The sequence below is a fragment of the Poecilia formosa genome, unplaced genomic scaffold (assembly GCF_000485575.1).
Source record: "Poecilia formosa unplaced genomic scaffold, Poecilia_formosa-5.1.2 Scaffold6, whole genome shotgun sequence".
Classification (NCBI taxonomy): domain Eukaryota; kingdom Metazoa; phylum Chordata; class Actinopteri; order Cyprinodontiformes; family Poeciliidae; genus Poecilia; species Poecilia formosa.
The window spans coordinates 3,762,094-3,782,361 of record NW_006799945.1 but is presented as its reverse complement, the minus strand read 5'-3'; the positions used below and the strand labels follow the sequence as shown (position 1 = coordinate 3,782,361).

The 20,268-nt window shown below is 41.7% G+C and overlaps 1 protein-coding gene across 9 annotated transcripts in view; it reads right to left on the bottom strand.

Moving 5' to 3' along the window:
- cplane1 (ciliogenesis and planar polarity effector 1) overlaps window positions 1-17,023 on the bottom strand; it is a 19,909-nt gene extending 2,886 nt beyond the window's left edge. For 2 of the 9 annotated variants that reach the window (XM_016679892.1, XM_016679887.1), the window contains exons 1-45: window positions 16,872-17,023; window positions 16,529-16,640; window positions 16,298-16,433; window positions 16,101-16,220; window positions 15,391-15,623; window positions 15,172-15,275; window positions 14,933-15,089; window positions 14,726-14,829; window positions 14,393-14,575; window positions 13,790-14,039; window positions 13,513-13,713; window positions 12,651-13,405; window positions 12,344-12,534; window positions 12,184-12,264; window positions 11,931-12,095; window positions 11,042-11,206; window positions 10,739-10,970; window positions 10,506-10,642; window positions 10,190-10,407; window positions 9,691-9,855; window positions 9,326-9,467; window positions 9,141-9,250; window positions 8,910-9,059; window positions 8,698-8,809; window positions 8,140-8,443; window positions 7,002-8,060; window positions 6,241-6,374; window positions 6,070-6,155; window positions 5,930-5,979; window positions 5,231-5,459; window positions 4,819-5,133; window positions 4,098-4,724; window positions 3,841-4,004; window positions 3,696-3,774; window positions 3,538-3,607; window positions 2,886-3,020; window positions 2,641-2,709; window positions 2,480-2,550; window positions 2,150-2,375; window positions 1,311-1,576; window positions 1,084-1,182; window positions 777-948; window positions 495-537; window positions 282-413; window positions 1-207 (exon numbers count right to left, since the gene is read on the bottom strand). In XM_016679892.1, the coding sequence (XP_016535378.1) occupies window positions 1-207; window positions 282-413; window positions 495-537; window positions 777-948; window positions 1,084-1,182; window positions 1,311-1,576; window positions 2,150-2,375; window positions 2,480-2,550; window positions 2,641-2,709; window positions 2,886-3,020; window positions 3,538-3,607; window positions 3,696-3,774; window positions 3,841-4,004; window positions 4,098-4,724; window positions 4,819-5,133; window positions 5,231-5,459; window positions 5,930-5,979; window positions 6,070-6,155; window positions 6,241-6,374; window positions 7,002-8,060; window positions 8,140-8,443; window positions 8,698-8,809; window positions 8,910-9,059; window positions 9,141-9,250; window positions 9,326-9,467; window positions 9,691-9,855; window positions 10,190-10,407; window positions 10,506-10,642; window positions 10,739-10,970; window positions 11,042-11,206; window positions 11,931-12,095; window positions 12,184-12,264; window positions 12,344-12,534; window positions 12,651-13,405; window positions 13,513-13,713; window positions 13,790-14,039; window positions 14,393-14,575; window positions 14,726-14,829; window positions 14,933-15,089; window positions 15,172-15,275; window positions 15,391-15,623; window positions 16,101-16,220; window positions 16,298-16,433; window positions 16,529-16,609 (8,729 nt within the window). In that variant the 5' untranslated portion in view covers window positions 16,610-16,640; window positions 16,872-17,023. Of the gene's footprint in view, window positions 208-281; window positions 414-494; window positions 949-1,082; window positions 1,183-1,310; window positions 1,577-2,149; window positions 2,376-2,479; window positions 2,551-2,640; window positions 2,710-2,885; window positions 3,021-3,537; window positions 3,608-3,695; window positions 3,775-3,840; window positions 4,005-4,097; window positions 4,725-4,818; window positions 5,134-5,230; window positions 5,460-5,929; window positions 5,980-6,069; window positions 6,156-6,240; window positions 6,375-7,001; window positions 8,061-8,139; window positions 8,444-8,697; window positions 8,810-8,909; window positions 9,060-9,140; window positions 9,251-9,325; window positions 9,468-9,690; window positions 9,856-10,189; window positions 10,408-10,505; window positions 10,643-10,738; window positions 10,971-11,041; window positions 11,207-11,930; window positions 12,096-12,183; window positions 12,265-12,343; window positions 12,535-12,650; window positions 13,406-13,512; window positions 13,714-13,789; window positions 14,040-14,392; window positions 14,576-14,725; window positions 14,830-14,932; window positions 15,090-15,171; window positions 15,276-15,390; window positions 15,624-16,100; window positions 16,221-16,297; window positions 16,434-16,528; window positions 16,641-16,871 lie in introns of those variants that run through there. The other 7 variants (XM_016679863.1, XM_016679874.1, XM_016679872.1 and 4 more) reach the window with 7 other exon arrangements.
- Between the last annotated feature and the right edge of the window lie 3,245 nt (window positions 17,024-20,268).

Here is a 20,268-nt window from a genome sequence, read left to right as displayed (position 1 = left end):
CAGCTATCTTCCCTCTGGTCCTTCCTCTCCTCCTCAGGATGCATCCTTTTATCTAATGTCCAGCTATCTTCCCTCTGGTCCTTCCTCTCCTCCTCAGGATGCATCCTTTTCTCTAATGTCCAGCTATCTTCCCTCTGGTCCTTCCTCTCCTCCTCAGGATGCATCCTTTTCTCTAATGTCCAGCTATCTTCCCTCCGGTCTTGCCTCCTGAGGGCCATATTATTTGTCAGATGGGTGAGTATCCCAATTTAAAATATTACAAAAAATGTAAATATTTGTACCTGTTCTGGTGTGAAGTCTGAGAGCGCTCAAAATCCCAGTCAGAGGGCGATAAGTAGCCTTCCTTGACCAAGTCGTCTAAGATTTCCATAGTATCGGATAACCCAGTCTGACTCAGATTCCCATCTGCCTCTCTACATATTGAGAAATACAAAACACCATTTAAAAAAAGGATGTTTTATGTGGTTTAAGACTCCAGGTCTAGACGAACTCACTCATTAGATAAGTCGCTGGTTTCATAGAAGTGCTCTTTTTTTCCTGTGGATGAAAGATTACAGAGTTTTTTTTTTTTAAACAGATCCCTGTGACAACACATAATTGCATTAAAACCATAAAGTTTGATGTTACTAAAAAGACCCAACACCACAACTTGTCATCTTGACAGATCAGGGTTAAAAACAATCATCAGTTTTCCCCCAATCCATCTGATGAGACTAATGGAGGAACACAAGTGTATCAGCGAAGACGAAAAACATTTAAATAAGCTGCATTTCAACCTGGAGCTTGAAGAGAGGATGGACCACTACTCTGACTGAAAGGAGAGGCTGAATAGTGACGCGACGGCTTTATTGCAGAACTCCCAGAGTCGTCATGCAGCACATGTTTCTCCTCCTGTTCTTTGACCTCTTCACATTCCTTCAATGCACGTAAAAGATCTGGATCTGGAGCGGTTGGGGATAATAATAATAATAATAATAAAAGCTTTATAGATTTCCAAAATTGATTTTAAAATCACAAAAATGTAAACTGGATAAGAGACGGAGCAGTAACATCTATTACAAGTAAAAACATTCTGATCCAACCTTTGAGTGGAACAGAGAGTCTGACGCTTTTTTTTACTCCCGCGGTGGCTTTTGGATCAGACTCCCGGTCTGAGGAGAGCTTTTCAATTGCGTTTACCAGCTGCATACAGGAAAAAGAGATGGAACAATTAAGAGGACAGTTTCACAGAACAAAAACAGCCTACGCAAGACAATTTATACATGTTTAAGAAAAAATCTAGGCAGCTTCTACAAAACATCCTTGTGTACCATTCTTGACTTGGAAAAGTCCATCTCAAGATTATCTGCAATGTTCTGTAAAGCGGCCAACTGAGAGTCCATCTCTGACAGGCGGGAGGAGAACCAGGCTGTAGCAGGCGCTGAAGGAGCTCCGTCAGGGACGAGGCTCTGCGCCTTTATGGCTCGACAGATTTCAGATGCGGATGGATCTTCCAACGCATCATCCTGTAAGGTGATTCTCTCTGCAGCTCTAGCGGGCTCGGAGGGACTGAATGAAAGAGACACCTCAGGGACTTCTGTGGTATCGGATTTTTGTGAGAAAAAAGCAGATAAAAGAGTAAGAAACTTGATTTTAAGACACATTGGAAAGATAAACCAAAAAGTGTTCGTGCCAAGTTGAACGGATCCTGTGATTTTACAACCACAAATTTCAAAGTATTTTATTGGCATTTTTATCTGATAGATTAACAACACAAAGTAGCCTATAATTGTGAAGCAGAAGGGAAAAACTTATTACAAAATGTAAATCTTTGCTAATGTACAGACTTAATTGGATTTAACTCTGAACCTTGGATCATTGGAATGCATGAAAAGGCTTTGATAGAAACCTTTTGCTTAGCGCCATTCATATTCCCCATTAAGCCTGATCAGCTGTCCTTTTCACACTAAAAAAATCTATTAGAGTAAAGGGCGCAAAGCACAAATACTCACCACATTTTTCTCAATAAAGAATTTTGTAAAGCACATAGCTTCAGGACTACACACTATTTTGTGTTGTTCTATTGCTGAAAATCCCAGTAAATTACAAAGAGGTTTGTGGCTGCGATGTGACAAAATGTTCAGGGATATGAGCGTTGTTTGCAAGAAACCTGCGGTAGATCTGGGTTCCTGAAGGTTGTTTGCGACTGGAACTGAGGACTGTGCCTCAGCTTCAGCAGCTGAGCTGATGACAGAAGTGGCAAGAACATGGAGCTGAGCAGAAGTTGGCGAAGAAGAAACATCTGCTGCTTCTGAGCCAGGACATGGCGGCAAATCTTCAGACTGCCTCACATCTTCCAGATCCAAGACACTTATGAACTGGCGTCCACCAAGATCCTGACGAGTAACAACAACAACAAAAATGTGTAAAATTTACAGCTTTTTGTCAGAGTTCAATGAGAAAAGATTAGTATATACGCATTGTTTGAGAGGACTCTTACCAGAAACGTCTCTGATTTCTGCTGGTTCTCCACTTGAACAGGGGCTTCTGGGAAATTGCATGGACTTTGCACTAGTTTGAAAAAAACACTCACGTAAGCCGATTTTTTAATTCTATCCACTAAAAAACATTAAAGTTGTGCATCATCCCACATGAGCTTACTTTTTGGGCTGCCAGTCATTGTAGACGTCTGGACAGAAATAGATTTGGTCTCAAGTGTGGGAGCAACAGCTGAAAGAACAAGTTTACATTCATTGTATTGATAAATTGTAGTCTAAACAATTTTGCATTTTGAATTGTTTCAAGCAAAATATACTAAATCTAACTTAACTTAGCTTAACTTTTGGTATTTCTGAATCAGTAGGAACTCGATTACAAGAAATGTCCATGTCATATCTGTAAATCACCTGGCTCTGTGTTGGTGAAAGCATCGTGACACTCCGGAGGGCGTTTACTTGTGGAAGCGAAGGCATGGAGCTCGGCGGAAGTGGAGAAAACTTTGTCTAATAATCTCTGACCGGTCAGCAAATGGTCTGAGGAGCCTGGGATTACAGTACCAGAAAATAAATTAGATTTAAAACATAAAACAAAGTTCTCAGATGACTGACACAATAAAATTTGGTTCACGCGTATTTAAGTTCAGTTTGTAAAAATGTAAATCTTTTTTTTTTTCTTAACTAAATATGCAGATGTAGAGTCCCTACACAAAAAAAACTATACTGTTCCAAATTTCAATTTGGACTAGAGTTTTTAGTCTGTTTTTTTTTTTTTTTTTTTCAGTATAAATAGAAACGTTTCTCAAGAATCTAAAGCAGATATTTTTTTATAGTGGTCAGGTTGTAAATATGGAACATGCAAAAATCAGAGACTGGTTGGAAGGATGGATGGACAAACAGACGGACAAATGGAAGGACGACTAACAGGCTAGAAGGAAGAACATCAAGATTAAAGGAAAATAGATGAACAAAAGTCCAGACAGGTGGTTCAACGGCACTGGAAATGGAAACGGGCACCAACGTATTGGTTTAAGCAGAAAAGCGTTCTTTGTTGTGTGATCACCTGTCACATCCTGTGCAGGTCTGATCTCTTCAGCAACTGTAGCATCTTCACTTTCGTTGATTTGTGTTGCCTAAAATTATATTGAGATAAAGATAATGTATGCATAGCTACCATAGGTATTTCTGCATTCTGCGCGAGTTATTGTTGATTCCTTCTACCTCTTTTGTTGGGATGATGGAGTCATTCGGACGGAATGAGACTTCTATGTTTATTCGCTTTTCCTCTCTTCTCTTCTGCCTGTAGAGCAAAAATGCAAAAAGAGTAAAAGAAAGCCAGCAGCTATAAAAGCTTATATTTGATTACCTTTTAGCTGAACTCAAGCAGGGGGTGCTGGTTAGATTTCTAGAGCCTTCATCAGAGTGATCTGGTCTTGGTATCTGCATCTGATCCTGTCTCAGTTTTTCCTTTGTAGTCAACTCCATCGTAAGACGAGTCTTTTGTTTTGAAGGAATATTCTGGGGTGCCATCTGTAGTCATGATAGATATGCATAAAACACTTGGGTTTACAAAGTTTGGTTCTGATCAATCTTAAAGCCTTGAAGAACGTCAGAACTGCTCACCATTTTGGGTCCAGACTCAATGTGTAAAAGCTTAATTATTGAAACTTCAGTCACTGGACTTGGAATAACAGCAGGTATTGCTGCTGTAATTAGTTTAGGGAAGCTAAAGCTGCTAGGCGGAGGGTCCCGTAACTGCAGCAGACGAAGGCCATGCATCGGTTCAGGTTTTTGAGTTGGAAAAGCAGCAGGATGTAGAGGGAACGCTTGAGCGAAGAACTGTCCTGTCCTCGGAGCTGGATCAGGCGCAGGATTAAACAGGAGATGCTTAGTTTGAACAGAAAACACATTTCTTTGCTCTCCACCTTTCTTTTTCCAAGTGGACTGATCATAGTGTGTGGCCTTGGGCTGATTGGACTTAAGGTTTGCCGTGTGAGGAGCCTGTGCATGCTGAGCGGCATAGTGTCGAGCACTGTACTCTGCCATGGCAAAGTGATGGAGTTTAAGTAACTTCAGACCCGACATCTGTGCAGTAGAGCCAGTGTGTACACTGCTGTCATACGGCTGGTGTTGAGCAGGTTGACTCCTATCAGAAGTGGCCAGGAGACCGTCTGAAGACGGGATCAGTCTCCTGCCCCCCCTTTGCTGAGTTTGTGGCGACTCTGCCTGGACAGAGAGGGGCTGCATCTCCTGAAAACCAAAACGAGTGTGTGAGTGCAGCTTGGAGTCGGAGACAAAAACCCAGAATGTACAATCTCCAAAATATCTAAAAAGCTACACCTACACTATCGGTTCTGGTGAGTTGGCTTTGGTTGATGTGACGCAGGCCGAGTCCTGTTCCCTCCAGGACAGGCTGGGCTGCAAAATGATATGACCCGATCTGATCCAGCTGTGGTTCATTAGATTCTGGTTTTGGCACGCAGGTCTGTGTCTGAGGCGCAGCGGTGGAAGAAGTTTGAACTGGAAAAGCATTTGGCTCAGGGTTTATTCTAGCAGCAGAAGATAAATTCATATTAAGCTGTAAGAAGTTCTGCTGGGCCATCTGGAGACTGGAAAACGAAGCTCCTAGAACCTCGTTCAGACTCATGTAGTTGATGTGCTGCAAAAACAGGACAGGCGTCTTCAGTATAGAGATTTTACTTCATTTACGTAGTCCCATGTCTTACCTTCAGTTCAACCTTTCAACCTTTCGTTACCTGAACTAATCTGAATAAGTCTTCACCCAGACGCTGTCTCATTGTGGGAGATATCAAAGGCAGAGCAGACGTTGCGGCATCAGCAGGGGGCCCTCCAGCTGGGGAGATTTGTGGCTGATCAGCAGCAGGGGTGGGGAGCAGAACGGCACCCAAATCAGAAGATTTGGAAGGAGGAGCAGGTTTAGGGTGGATGGCTGAAGGAGCAGGTTCTGAGTTAATGGGAGGACATCTGTGGGGGGAAAAAACAAACAAAAAAACACGACAACAAAAACAATTATTCAGTTTCAGCAGGTTTGCAATGTCTATGTCCATTTCTTTTATCCATAAATTGGAAAAGCATCATCAAAGTTTGTGTTTTATTGTCCTCTTTGCAATTGCCACTGTAGAAAATGTGGGTTTAAACTAATTTGTAGACTAAAGTAATATTTGACTATGACATGAGAAGGATGAAATATGCAAGTTGTTGAGACTTTACCACATTACAAATTGAAATCAACAATCAATCAACAAGGAAGGAAGAATACATTTAAACAATAACATCAAATACACCAAAAGAAAATGAATAGAGCCTGGAATAGAAGAATGATCATGCTCCGTTTCTCCTCCTTTTTTTTAAAACCTATACTCAAAAATGCCTGAGTTAAATTCAGTCCTTTTCCAGACTTGAATGCACCATGTAAACTTGGATTTGAAACTTACTGGGACGATGAACCAGACACTGAGTAGTCGAGGTGTTCAAGCTTTAAACTCTGGAAAGAGAAACAAAATACCACAATGATCTCTGTTGTAGGAACAGAGTGAAAAATAAATATGACCAATAATTAACAAGTAATAATCACCATTTCAGGTGAGCAGACGTCTTTAGAGGTATCCTGAACGGAGTCAGAAAGTAACACTTCGACGCTCTTGCTGCTTCCGCTTCTGTCTGCAAATGTAAGGGCACTCTCATAAATATTTCCATTAGCGATAAAAACCACACGGCTATTTTATTGTCTCGTGTTTTGACAAACCTTCTCTTTCAGGCGTAACGTCCAAGTCATCAAAGGCCTGCTGCGGGGAATGTGGCTCTCTCTGCCGAGAATCAAAGCTGAACTGAGCCTCATCAGCCGGACACATCGGCTCCTCTCTTTCGTCTGAGACAGAGCTGGTGAAAAAATTAACAACAGAGGATAAGTCCTGCAAAAATTAAAAGGTGTTGTTTTGCTAAATACGAAAAACAAGCGGCACACAATTTTATTAGAGATGTACTAATTGTTAAATTATGTGTTGATACTGAAATAAAAGTGATAAATATTACTATAGGTAATAGTAAGTACTTAATTGTATTGTTCTCTTGTGTTTTGGAGCAATTCGAAAAACGTTGCTCTATGAAATTGCTAAAACCACAAAATGTGGCTTTCATAGCCAATTTTTTGTGTCATAAAAGTTTCATATTTTATAATGCTTTACAGTTTTTTCACAAAGTAAAATGTGGCACAACTGGGATACAGATACAAATAAATGCAATGCAGTTGATTAATCTTGTTGCGGAAAAAGGATGAAAACTGATTAAAATCATATGCAATGCTGGTATATACTTTATTTCCCAAATGTTTTAAATCTAGAAATAATAATAATAATAATAATAATAATAATAACAACTTAACAGCTGCACAAGACACACATAGCCAATTTTGTAACCAGATTTGATCAGGAACCAATATTCTGAATATTCTGCATCTAAATAGCCCAGTGCCACGTCAGGACTGGTTTGCTAACGTGTCGTACTCACGGAGTAGCCTCTCCTCGCTGCAGATTAGGATTTAGACCGGTGATGGGAGTGTTGGTGGATCCACGGTAACCAGTATCAACGCTGCTCTCTCTCTCCGTCTTCCGTTCAACGCCCGAATGCAGCACGGGGGGAACAGCCCATTGCATTTCAGGAGCTTGGCTGTAGGAGGTGTAGTGGTCAGTTTGGGGTTGAGAAGCATACCTGTGCTCCAACAAACTTAACGAGGTAAGGATAGCAGGCGCTGCGGTTTTTACACGAATCACAACTCCTTCATTTTGTTCGTCTGCCATGTCTTTCTTCTTGTTGCCATGATGCCCCAGCAGTATCCTTCTATCGGCCCAGCGCACCATCCACTCCAGCAGCCTGCCCAGCTCTGGAAACCGGGCCTCTAACTCCGGATCCAGGCCCTGCTGTAAGTCAGTCACAGCCTCAACAGACGACGAGAAGCCGGGGGAGGGGTTTTCCGTGGTGAAGGCATTCTGGACAAAACTGGCTTCTGAGCCGACACTGGCTTCCTTTAGTCTTGCTGAAGAGACGTTTTGTTGCCGGTGGCCGAACAAACCTCTCTGCTTCTCGGTTCTCCGCCCGACAGAAAGGCTGCTCCTGACAACGGGAGCTTCACTCCAAACGGAAGAAGTCTGCGGGTCAGGCATCGCGTCTTGTTTCACAGGTTTGTAGCAACACCCTGCTCTGAACACCGACGGGGGCTTCCCCAAGTGCTTCCTCTCTAGAAGGTGCCCGCCTCTTTGACGACGATGTATACTTGAGACTACATCGAATGTCAGAGAGTGCAACTCCTTCTCCCGTAGCTGAGAGCAGAAGCCTTTGAGCAAAGGGATCTCATCGCCACAATCCATCCCATCAGTGGCGTCCTTCTCCAGGACGTAGCCAAGGAAAAGCTCCAGGAAATTTAGATACTCCTCGTCTTCCAGCTCAAACTCCCAGGAGCCGACCGCTGGCAAAGGAAGCTGCTCCTTTTCTCGCTCTCCACTTGTATTGGTGTTTTCTTTAAGGACACTGTCCGTCTTAGATGTCATCTTCTGTCTATCTTTCTTGCTCCTACGAAGTCAAAATAAAAATAAGAAAACCAACAAAAAACAGATAACAGCAGCGCTTCTGTCTTCTTCGCTTCTCCTACCTGCTCACAGCTGCACGGTGCTGTTTGGTTGAGATGGTCTCAGATGTATCCTCTGCTGTGTCTGCACCGCTGCGCACTGGCTGGTTAAGCTCGGTCGCAGTGCTGGTGTCCACAGTTGTCCCCAGGGACAGCTGCCCTGACGTGGCCGTGTCATTTCGTCCCCCTCTGTCCTCCTGTTCCTCTACTTTCTCCCACAGATGGAGAACAGGCGGGGCCAAGTGCCTCTGCAATCGCGCCAAATGTTTCCTCCTGTGTCTTTTTCTACCTTGAATAAAACTCATCATCGGCTCTTCCCCGTCTTCTCCTTGAAAATAAAAGGAAACATAAAAAAGGGGGGGGGGATCATATGGCTCCAATTTCATGCGTGGCTGCAACACAAACATCATTTAGTCAGAGTCAACCTGTCACGTTGCTCCGATATGCTTTTAAATCCCCGGCTTTGAATTACAAAATAAATGCTTTCGTCAGATAAGCAAGGTTTATGTCTGAGAGCAACAGCTAGTTAGATTTATTCATTATTTAAAGCCTGCCTACAGCCTTTTAAGGAAGCATTTGTACCGAGAAGTTTGCAGTGGCCAAGTCTCTGCAGCAGTAACTTATACTTCTCTCTTAAAGACACCCTGACCGACTCTTCCTCCTGTGGAAAGGCTCGAACCAGCGTGTCTGCCACCTACAGGCAAGAAGAACCAAGGATAAAAAATGTCCCAACTCAAAATCAGTCCTTTTTTTTTTTTTGCTCTTAAAAGTATAACAGAATGAGAACACGTTACCAAGGAGACAGGAGGTAGCTCAGACAGAAGACTGAGCATTACGTCCTGAAGGACCTCCTCTTCACTGAGGAAGTGAGTGAAAGGCAGAAGACGACAAGCCCAGTGAAGAGCGGCAACATTGGCTGAATTTCCTGGTGAATCCTCCGAGATCTAAAAGACAAACGTACACATTCCTTCAGCAGCAAGGACAAATCTCACAGGTACGTTCTGTATGTGACGTTGTTGTGATACCGCTTCCCCTCCGTCGTGTTGTCTGGCAGCCTGATACTTCCTGCAGTGAAGGGAGAGCTGATCCCTGACATGAAGCATCCAGCATAAAGCGCATAGCTCTCTGAAACAAACTTGTGGAAAATAAATAATGATTAAGATGTTATTACGCTATTCTCATTCTAGTCGCTTCAACGTAGCTGTATTACTGATGGTTTGGATGGTATCAGGGTCCAGGTCTTTATTTGAGTCCCGACCGAAGAATCCGGGACGGCTAATCAACTTCATCAGTCCCTCAGGTAAGGTTTTCTCCTCCTGAGCTGCTGATGGGTAGGAATACTTCTTCTTGATCTGCAGACAATGCCAGATATTTTAGCAATTTAATACATCAAAAACATTAAAAATTGGCTTCTGGCAATATTTAGGATTAGGGTAAAAAGATTATGAAGAATAAGCAACTAATCAACCTCCTTATTTATCTCAAGAGAAAATAAAGGGGGAAAAATGAAATTGAGAACTACTTAAAGCCTTTTTTTAACCACATAACAATAAACTAAAGCGTTTAGAGACTCACCTTGTGCAGGACGTGTCTAGCACGCCGCAGGCGACTGATGTACCATTGTGCAGCAGGACGGCAACAATGGGCAGATCTCAGAAGCAACAGTAACCTTTGGAGAACTCCGGAGACTTTATGGCGGCAAACAAGTTCAGCAAATGGCCCCATTTCACCCATTTGGTCCTGAAAATAAAACATCCAATGTCTAACCTTGTTCCATGAATAGACCCTCTAAACTCCTTGTGCTTTTTCACAATTTCTCCCATTACAACCACAAATTGGAACTTATTTCTAAGGATACAAAGTGATAGATCAACAGAAGACCAAGAAGAAGATCAAAAAGGAGATTAACCATTTTACTTTCTCTTCACAAATGTGCATTTTCTTGCATTGCTCCGTCATGCGATAAAACGTGGGTGTGACATGAAAAAAAGCTCACAGTGTATGAATATTTGAGTTTGAATTTTGAACATTGTGAACCAACTAAAAGTAAAACTAGATATTTTCAGTACTGTACCTGTGTGTTTGGAGAAGGCTGCGGGCAATACAGAGGAGGCGAAGGTAAGTACACTTCATCGGGTACCAATGTAGGCATTAACAAGCACATGTCTTTAACCTTGTCCAGCAAGGTCGACAGAGGAAATGACATGACATTCACTCCTGCCATGGCTGAAGCTTTCAGAATCTCGTGCGCAGAAGCCTGTAAAACCTCCCAGTCTTCTCCTTCCATCGGATCTTAGAAAATGTGGAAAAAATACCAATGTGAGCTATAAACGTTCAACCCTACAGAGCTCTTTTATCTAATAATTGTTTTATTTTTTTTCTTTTCCAACCTGTAAAGCTGTCATTCCCGTCTTTATCAGTCCTCTCTCGTAAATCGGTTTTGCTGCCAAGAAGACCCCGCAGCTCAGCCTGAAAAATGCTTTCTGGCTGCAACTCTGCTGGCAGGAGAAAATCTCTCCTTCTGATCCTGTCACAAAGTCAAAAACTGAATGTTTTCTGACAGAAATATGATCATTTCATCCATACTGTTCATGATTTGCACATTTGGTGCTTTTAAACTTACAGAGTAAAGTCAAGATGTTTTGCGCAGTAATTGGTGTAGGCCAGGCTTAGAGTCACTGCAGTTTTCCAGTCGCCCAGATGAGACGCCAGCCACACAGCCTCAGGCAGGAGACCCCCCAGCAGAAGCAAGTCCTGAGCGTAGTCCACCGTCCAAACCTCCGACAGGTGTTGCTGTCGAACTGCTTTAGCCGCTTCTTCTTGGCACAGGGACACCAAACGGCCGATACTCGAGGCTGAAGAAGAATCAAGGTGTCACCATGCCGCAGCATTCATAAAGAATCTATTGAAACTTTCAGAAACACACCGAGGGGTAGGTGTAGTGGAGGCAGGACCGCCACATTATGAGCAGGCAGAATGAAGAGCGGCTGGTTGGTGAAGTAAGCGGCCATGAATCGTCCGAGGGCCTGAATTACTGCACAGGCGGAATCACTGGGAAGATCAATCGGCAACCAGGGGCAAGGAAGAGGATCTGTAGCAGCGCACAAAGCCAAGGAAAGAAAAATAAAGTTTATTGTCCTCTAACTTAGACTTCTTTCACAAAGTATCACAGTATAACTAGAAAAAACAATTTTATGGTGTCAACAGTGTGGAAGGGATACACACTGTCAGATATCTGGAAAAACAAATACATTTTTGTTGTTTAGCCTTTTATGTGCACAAAAAACTTTGTTTAATGTCACTAAAAACGATTATTTATAAAAAACTCAGACCAAAGTGGAGACTCTGTGTTTACATGTGTAAATGGGAAAACGGAGAGTTAGCGTCCCACACACACATTCTGCAACAAATAGTGCGCCAGTATATCCACATTTGACATGATTCTCAATCGCCCTTGCCTTGTTTTTATTAACTTTATATTCTTTATATGTATATATACATGTCCACACAAAGGAACCTCCAGGCACCACGTTTAGTTCCTAACAGAAAGTTGTGGTTGTTTTGAAGCAATCTGATTGGCTGACATAGGTTTTAGCTATGTGCTACACTGCACCCTATGTGTTTGTCATATTTAAAACAACATTCAGTGACGTTATTTGTGCTTGTTCGTGAGGATGAAAACTTTTCTGAAACCTATCCTGGATTTACGGTATTATTTGTTTTGAACGACGTGGCGGAGATTTTTGTTTTTAAAAAGACCCGGCTGAACGTGTGCGAGGCCTAAGACTATGAAGCTACTTTTATTTAGATCTGACCTGAAATGCAACTGAAGTTGTCAGTCCGGTTTCCATCTCTGAGCAAAATCAGTTGAGCCATGTGGTCCCCGAACTCCTGGGCTTCCCTGAGCTGGTACCGAGACAACAGACTATACAGGAGCGCCAGACAAAGGCGCGTCTCCTGGAAGACACTACGGTTGCCGCCTAAGAGAAAGAATCATGAAATCATTTAAACTTAAAATGGCTTTGCAGAATAAATGGTTAATCCTAAAACCGAAGCTGTAGTCCTTACCTTTGCTGGCCTCTTGACAGATCTGTAACCGTAACATCTGGGTACTTTGAGAGTACAAGCCGCAGAGGAAAAGGTGCTCACCTAAAAGAATAATAAAGTGCATTTAAATATTAAACTCAACATTTACAAAATGTTAAACAAAACCTTCCACGCAAGTTACCTTGGTAACTCAGCAGTGATCGACCCTCTTCCAGATTTTCTCCTGTTGCCTGCAGAGCGGTCTGGATCTGGGATGTGATGACAGACAGCTTTTGCTCCTCTTCTTCCAAGCCATCACAGTCTTTAAACCTCTTCAGCTCCTCTGCATACTGCTGAGCTACATCATACACAAGCTGCCATACTCCCAGCAATCTGTCCAGAAACATTTTAAATAACAGTGGCTGTCAACTTTTTGAGACAGTCATGAACTCAAATAAATCTTTTATCTGATATTTGAGAGCCAACTCAACAGCGTAAGCCGTGCGTACCTGCTCGAAGGCCGCTGAGGAACTGGTAACGCCTGATGTTCAAAGGCAGATGGGTCTGCATTCACATCCTGCAGCAGAGGAACATGGTGGACATCTGAACACCACAGATGCGGCTGAGACGTTACAAACTCCTCCTCAGACGACCAGTAAGTTTTCTGCTCTAAGCTATAAGTGTGGTCAAGAGAATCTGAGATCAGGCGTAAGATCTGCATCATTCTGGACAAACTTTGAGACGATACATGGGAGTGGCCAGTCAGACGGATGTCGGGCTGAGGGGTCAGCAGAAGGCGCACTATCCGTTCACTGAACTCCACCATCAGCCCCAAGCAGTGCTGTCCACCCGAGGAAGAGCCGTCCCAATGAAGGAACGACAGGAGAGCTTTTACGAGGTGAAGCAACTGTCCAAAAGCAGGGCTATTTTTTTCTCTTGAGGGCACCAAGTGGAGCAGAGCGGCAAACCAAACCACGCAGCAAAGCGTATGCTTCAGAAGAGCAACTCTGTGTTCAACTGCATCTCCTATTGACATGGCAAAAGCCCAGGCAGTGAGAAGCTTCCTCTGAATCTTCCCCAGTTCAGAGTGCAGACGATTCTTCTTCTCTGGTTGTCTCTTGTGATTTGAATCGACTCCAAATTCACTGTGAGTGTCCACAGCATGGAGGGTGTCAAACATGGAGGCGAACTCCAAACGGCCTCCCTCCTGCCCACGAGAACCAGCAGGAAGTCCTTCTAAATCAGAGTCTTCTTCAAAGAGAGCCTAGAAAACGACAAAACAGGTCTTTTAAAAGATCTACCATATCAAAATCAACCTTCTTCCACAGAATCAAAAATCATACGTTGTCTGCAAAATTTAAATCATAATACCTCCATGTTCTCAAGAAGCTCCTTGGTGCCACCCAGCGTCTGCTGGTCCTGCAGGAAAAGCGGCAGCCTGGTTGGATCCGCTGCCGCTGAATTAGTGGAGTCTGACGCTTTGGGCTGACATGTAGCAGCAGCACCAACCTCCTCAAGGCTGCCGTCTGAATTAAACCACGACACAGACTCTAGCCAAACCTTTACATGACCCTGCAAACAGAGATAAAAATGGTGAAAGTAAGTCAAGGACATATAAAAAAAGACACCTTAGCTTTAGGAAATCTACCTGGGATTTTTCTAATTTGCAGCTGGTTTTCTCAAGATCTGCGTAGGTTTCTTTTAGAAGTGCTTTCAGGAACAGGCCGGGCGAATGTTTGTCCTGCACCTTCATCACTGTGGCCATGTAGCCGTCGGACACAATGAGATACGGAAGCCGCGGATGCCAGGTGACGGAAAACCGCTGCCTCAGGAGATCACGCAGAGACAAGCTGGAGCTGGAAAGAGAAGCTTCTCTGTTCTCTGCAGACAGCGGTGGTCTGTAAGGAAGAAGCACAGTCATTGTAAACTTTACACATTCATTCTCACTTTACATCAAAATAACTGATAGGAGATAGAAAATACTAAAGGAAGATTAAAGATATTTTTTTCTTTTTCATTTTACAAGTAAAAATCTGAAATGTGTTGCATGAATGTCAGCCAATAATATGCATACCCATAAATACAAAAGGTATATCACACTTTTCAGATTAAAAGCAAAGTATCATTTAACTGCGACTGAACAACTGTACACTAATTATGTGGGGCTCAAATAAATTCATTTTAGTTTGTTGTTTAATAACAAGCAAAAAAAAACAAAAAAAAAACTGAATGGCTTCAAATTTAAATCTACCGGTAAGTGACCAGCGGATGCAGGGGCAGGAAGTGTGCGGGACCGAAATCCACATTGCAACCAGAACTCGTCAGGGTGAGAAGCCCGCCTAGGCGAGCCAACACCAGCAGGGAGCCCCTTTTCAAGACGCAGGCAAAGAAGAGGCCTTCTGCTGACCAGCTGACACAGCTGACCCAGTAGGACCTGGCAGGTTCATGAAAAACACAAACATGTTGTAAACTTGTGACACAAACTAAAAATAAAAAAATAAAAAAAATAACAGTCTAGGTGTGATGGATGGCAGATAGTTACATTTTGCATAAGTTATTCTATTGCAAAATTCCACATGCTGACCTGACGTATTTTGATGGGATATCCAGCTTCTTACTTCCACATCCTCCCAGGTCAGTTGAGATTGAAACAAAATTCTGTGTGCTCACAAAAAGCACCTGTGTGTCCTGGATTCAAAAACATGACATACATATTTTTTTTGGAGTTGTTCTTATTAGTAGGTATAAGAGCTACTAAGTCAGACATGTATTAGAAAGGCCAGGTTTCAACCTTTGGCTTCCTCTGGTTCAGTACGATGGCCAACAGGCGTCCATCTGGAGAGAACGCTGGCACCAAGGCCCCTCTGGACTTCACTGGCTGGCAGGGTGGGCACAGATGAGACATGGGATATGTCTTACTAGCCCACCGTATGCTGTAACCAACAGAACTGCAAAGAGAAACGTGCTCCTTTCATTAAATCATAAATGAAAATCTGGTACACCACTATAATGATATCACTGTTTACTCACCCCACCCTCATTCGACCTTGGCTCCACTGAATTTTTAGAATAGTGACAACAAGCTGCTTCCCAGAGGTGAAAACAAATGCTGATAAGCAAATGTCATCCATAATCTAGAACAAATGAATAACACACATAGTGTAAGGGCAATACAAGATAAGAGTGGGGCATCAAAATTGAATCATGGACCAAAATAAGACATAGATGTAATTAATTCTAAGTGAGGACCTCTGTCTTTACAAAGACGACATGCTGGGATGCTTCTTTATCATTTGAAGACGGCAAAATGGTTTCTTCAAGCGGCAGTAAATGAGCCCACCGCCCTTTGACGGCGCCATCTCGCACGCCCGGAAAATCCCTCCCCTCTGTGCACTCCCACAGGAACACCTGCCCAGTAATGACAGCCAGAAGAACCCTCGTCCCATCACATGACACCTGAAGACACAACTTTAGAGAGTTTCCTGTGAAAACAAAAACAAGTTCACCATGAATTAATTATCAAGTCAACCCACAGAGGCCTAAAAAAATATTGTAAAATTAAGTAAATGAGATGCCAACCTAAAAAATTATGGACCTTGCAAAAGCATTTACCCGCTAATCTTTTCCGCAAGTAGAAGGAAAACACTACATGTTTCAGAAACTGATTTAGAAATAAATCTATGAAAGGAATGATTCATTTATATTCTCCCCTCTTAACTGTAATGCCCTCAAATTAGAGCCAGTACAACAAATTGCAATAGTTAAATGAAAACATTTGGAAAAGCTCTAGGAGTGTGAATTATTTTCCAAGGCGCTTTATATCTTACTATATAATGTAGGTCGTTATTACAAGAATGATCAATTCCAGTAACAACTAATTTAATTTTTGACATCCAATACTCTTTTCTGGTTTAATTTCACCTCTCTGGCTAAATATGAGGGTCTTATGCAGCACCAACCTTGAGCAGAGTTGATTATCTGAACTACTTCTGGCACTGCTGCTGCAGTCTTCAGTAAATCTTTATCTCTGTTCCACAAAAACAATTCTCCTGACACCAAAAGTCCACACAGCCACATCCCTGATAAAAGGATAACAGCAACGAATGATTACAATCAGTAATATTGGAGTTTCTTTGCTTGATCAGACCAAACTTACCATTGTGAGACGAAGTCATTTTCACCACACTGCTGAGCAAAGGATGAAGTTTGGGCATCTTTTTCTTGGTACGACCAGACATCATGTTGATCTCGCTGATCCGTTTGTCATCTAACAGGAAAACAGACTCCTTTTCCTTAGGAGCAAAGTCACAAGGTCATGTTATTTGCTAAATTCTTTTTAATTTATTGGAAAATATTTGATTTATTCTCAACGGAAAACACGCATCACCTGTCCAAGCCAGCAGAATCGCGGCCATGGTTTCTTCCGTTTGATGCTAGATGACAAAACAACCTCCAACTTCAGCTCCATCTCTTTTTCCTAATGACTCTTTCAGAAAAGACTGAGAAAGAGTAAACCAACACCGATAAGTCATTGATTAATAAAATCAATATCCACTTAAGTACGTCGAAGAGTTATTGTTTGCGTTGTTAGTTTAAACAAAGAGCCGAACAATCCAGACTTAACCGTTCATGTTAGCTACCTAGCCAAATGTGTTGGTGATCAGCGGAGGCAGTAAATTCGCCATTAAAATTAGAGCCTGATTATTTTTAACCAAAGCAGGTATACTCACCTTCTAAACCCATATGAAACGGCTTGTGAGCATCCTATGTTCCAGTGGCATCTCAAGAAATAACATAGATAAAGCTGAAATCTTTCGAAAATCCCTCCGCTCTGTAAACTAGAATTGTTTCCCATGATCCTCTGGGAAGGAAGCTACGGCCCGTTACCGTAGAAACGCAACCGGATGTAGCTGGTGCCTTGGGGAAAACAACAGGAGGAGGCAGGGGCAGCCAAAAAAAGACTATTTAAAGTATTGATTTTAAACTTTTTATTAGAAGTACCACTAACATGTTTTCTTTGTGTTTTATTGTGTTTTCTTCCTTTGATTTTCTACCAATTTTCATAAAGCATTGCATTCCTTTTTTTTACCAGCAGATGGCGGCATACTACCACAGCAATTATTTTCAAATCCTTGCAAAAATAGAAGACTTTTAAATGCAGATACAAGCATCAAAACCTTTGTGTATTTTATCTTTTAGCTACTGCAGATTTGTTTGATCAATGATTTTTCTTTTTTTTTTTTTTGGAACTCTCAGACCTAGCATCAATCTGAATTTGAGAAAGCACTAAATTGAAATCTTTTAATTAATAAGCTTCAAGTTGTGCGTATCCTCCAGCAATAAGGTCTATTGTTGGCTTGTTAAAGAGAGTTATTAGGTCTGCCTTCAGACCCACTGCTGGTATTTAATAGCCCCTGCAGTGCCTCAGTTTCATCATGATGGAGATGATGGCTGCCACTGGCAATAGGTGGAAGTGGGGACTTTGCCCGAACTTAATTGGTTCATTTGCCTCATCTTGTCAGCTGCAGATGGAGCTCTTAATTTATGTCACTTGCAGGTTTATTCTGCTCCGATGAAGAAGATCTAAAGAGGGAGAGTTTGATACCATGTGAGGGCATGATGACACCGCCGTAACAAAAGCTAGCAACTCACAATAGAGATGTTTGTCACTAATTTTAACCAGTGTATTTGGAAATGTGTGTTTAATCCAGACTGTTTAGCCAATAGGGGATTCCTCAAATATCGGATAGGTTACATATATCTCATAAATTATCTGTTTAAGTAGAGAAACATCAGTGTTATGATTGCCTAGTGTTTCTTTAGCACTCTAAAAGTAGACTCCTCTTACTTGCAATTTAACAACTTGTAATTAATTTGAGAGCAATCCCTCGTCTTCATCCTCCCCATTCAATACGTCAGTGTGAGAACATCAGTTGGCATGGTAACCCCATTTGCCATCTGCAGACCTCATTCATACTGAAAAATGACACTTGGGGAGCTGTCAAGAGACAGTTCAGTATTCCTCGGCAACAGCGGGTCAGAGTCTGTCTGCAGTAAATCTCAGATCTTTGGAGTGTGTGCAGGCGTCTTGTCTTTGAAGATAACAAACTGGTGTTTTTGAAGGGTTTGATTTGTACCCAGTATGGTTGCATTTATATGTTCCCTAGTTTTTTTGGGGGGGGGAATTCTTCAAACTGCCAAGTGCAGAGGAAAAGACTTTGTGGCAAAGACAAACCATTTTTTTTTTCTAGTGTTGTTCACTTTTCTGGTTAAAGAATGTTGAAAAGTTACAGAAGATAAATTTACCAGGTATATCAGAGTTTAAACTAACTTTTTCTTGTTGAAAAAAGATTCCCAGCAGTTTCATACAACTATTTCAGCACTGTGAAAATTAATAAGTCTGCAAAATCAAGAACAATTTGTTTGAGACATTAAGAAAGGTTTCTGACACATTATAACTTATTTACTTTCTTTGGTGGATGGAGACAATAATCAGCTTTTACAATGCCAGTTTAAATCTTTTTCCCCTTCTGCTAAAAAAAAACCATATATGAGAGTATCAGCACTAGTTCCCAGTGCACTAATCTCTCTTTCAAGCAAAATAATTGAAAACACTAACTGCAAAATGTTGTGCTGTTTTTATTAAGAGGAGCGTGCACTGCAGTTGGCTCAGGGAGAAACAGTTAAGATGTTTCGACTTATCATAATGGCTCAGTTGTTGCTAATGACATTAATAATGACTCCATTTTAATCTTGTGTTGCAGTGAGACAGGAGACCGTAACATTGAGTCGACATGTACCAGCCATAAATGACATCAGGTCCCTAAAGCTAAAGCATGTAACTGGAACGCAGCCATTATTTCACTCATATAGGTTTTATGCAGTAATACATATTTCTCCACATGAAAAAGCCCATTATATTTATGAGTGTAGAGACCCAGAGATTAAGACATGGGTATAATAACCTCTCTGTAATGCAGATATATCATGCTGTGATGTCATTACATTTACAGCATGCTACGGGAATCTCACAAGATTTAAGCTTCGTGAGTAGTCAACCATTGTCTGCTATTCGTCTTTGACTGCGTTATTGTCCTGTTGTCCTTAAGAGAAACAATAAATCAGGTTGTTAAATTGATAAATGGATTGGTTTTGAGTGTAACCACTCAAGGGCCAGAGCCAACCCAAAGCAAAACAGAGATAACTGACTGATATGACCTCCAGGCCAGCAGTTTTGCTTTGTTTATCTGGTTGCTGTAGTTCATTGTATTTCTTTTACATTTTTTTTTGCCTGTAACTCATGTTCCTGAATTCCTTTGTCTACATTTAATCTTTTTTTCATGTTAATTTGGTTTAGTCATGTCCAGTTTAGTTTTTCATCTGATGCTCTTTTGACCCTAGTATGTTTTCAAGTTCTCCACTGAATTTCCTCAGTTTTTGCTACTTTACAGCTTTTCCTCATCATTTAATCAGTCTCACCTGTTCCCACTCCAATAAGTACCCTCCAGGTGTTGGGCTCCATGTAAAAGCAAAACTATTCTCTGTGTTTTGATGTATATCACCGTGTTTTTGACATGGTAATAAACTGTTAATCTGATAATCTGAGGAGATAAAAATAACTGTTGTGAAGTGATGGCTTCATTTATCAAGGGAAAAAGTTATCCAAACTACCCCCACCTTATATATGACTATGATACATTTGACAACAACAACTGCCATAAGTGGTCCACTCCTCTTTTCAGATGAGCTATAATGGATTTTTTTTCAGCCAATCAGAAGTGGCCTTCCTGGTATGCTTAGGATCACTGTCCTGGTGAATCACCCAAGTCTGCTTGAGCTTAAGGTCATAAAATAATGACTGAACATTCAACATTTTCTGGTAAAGAGCAGAGGCCTGTCAAAGGGGAAAAAATGTTAAATCTAGTGTTCTTTATAGTCAGCAAACTATACATTAAAAGGATCTAAATGGACACTGTTCATATATAGTAGGTAATCATAAAGTGTCAACACTTAAAACCAACCCTGAGCCTTGCAGGTCAGAACATGCATTTAGAATAAGAATCTAATAACAACAACAGAAAACTTAACAGAGGAATTGCTGCACGGTTATTTAAGATCAATTTAGGA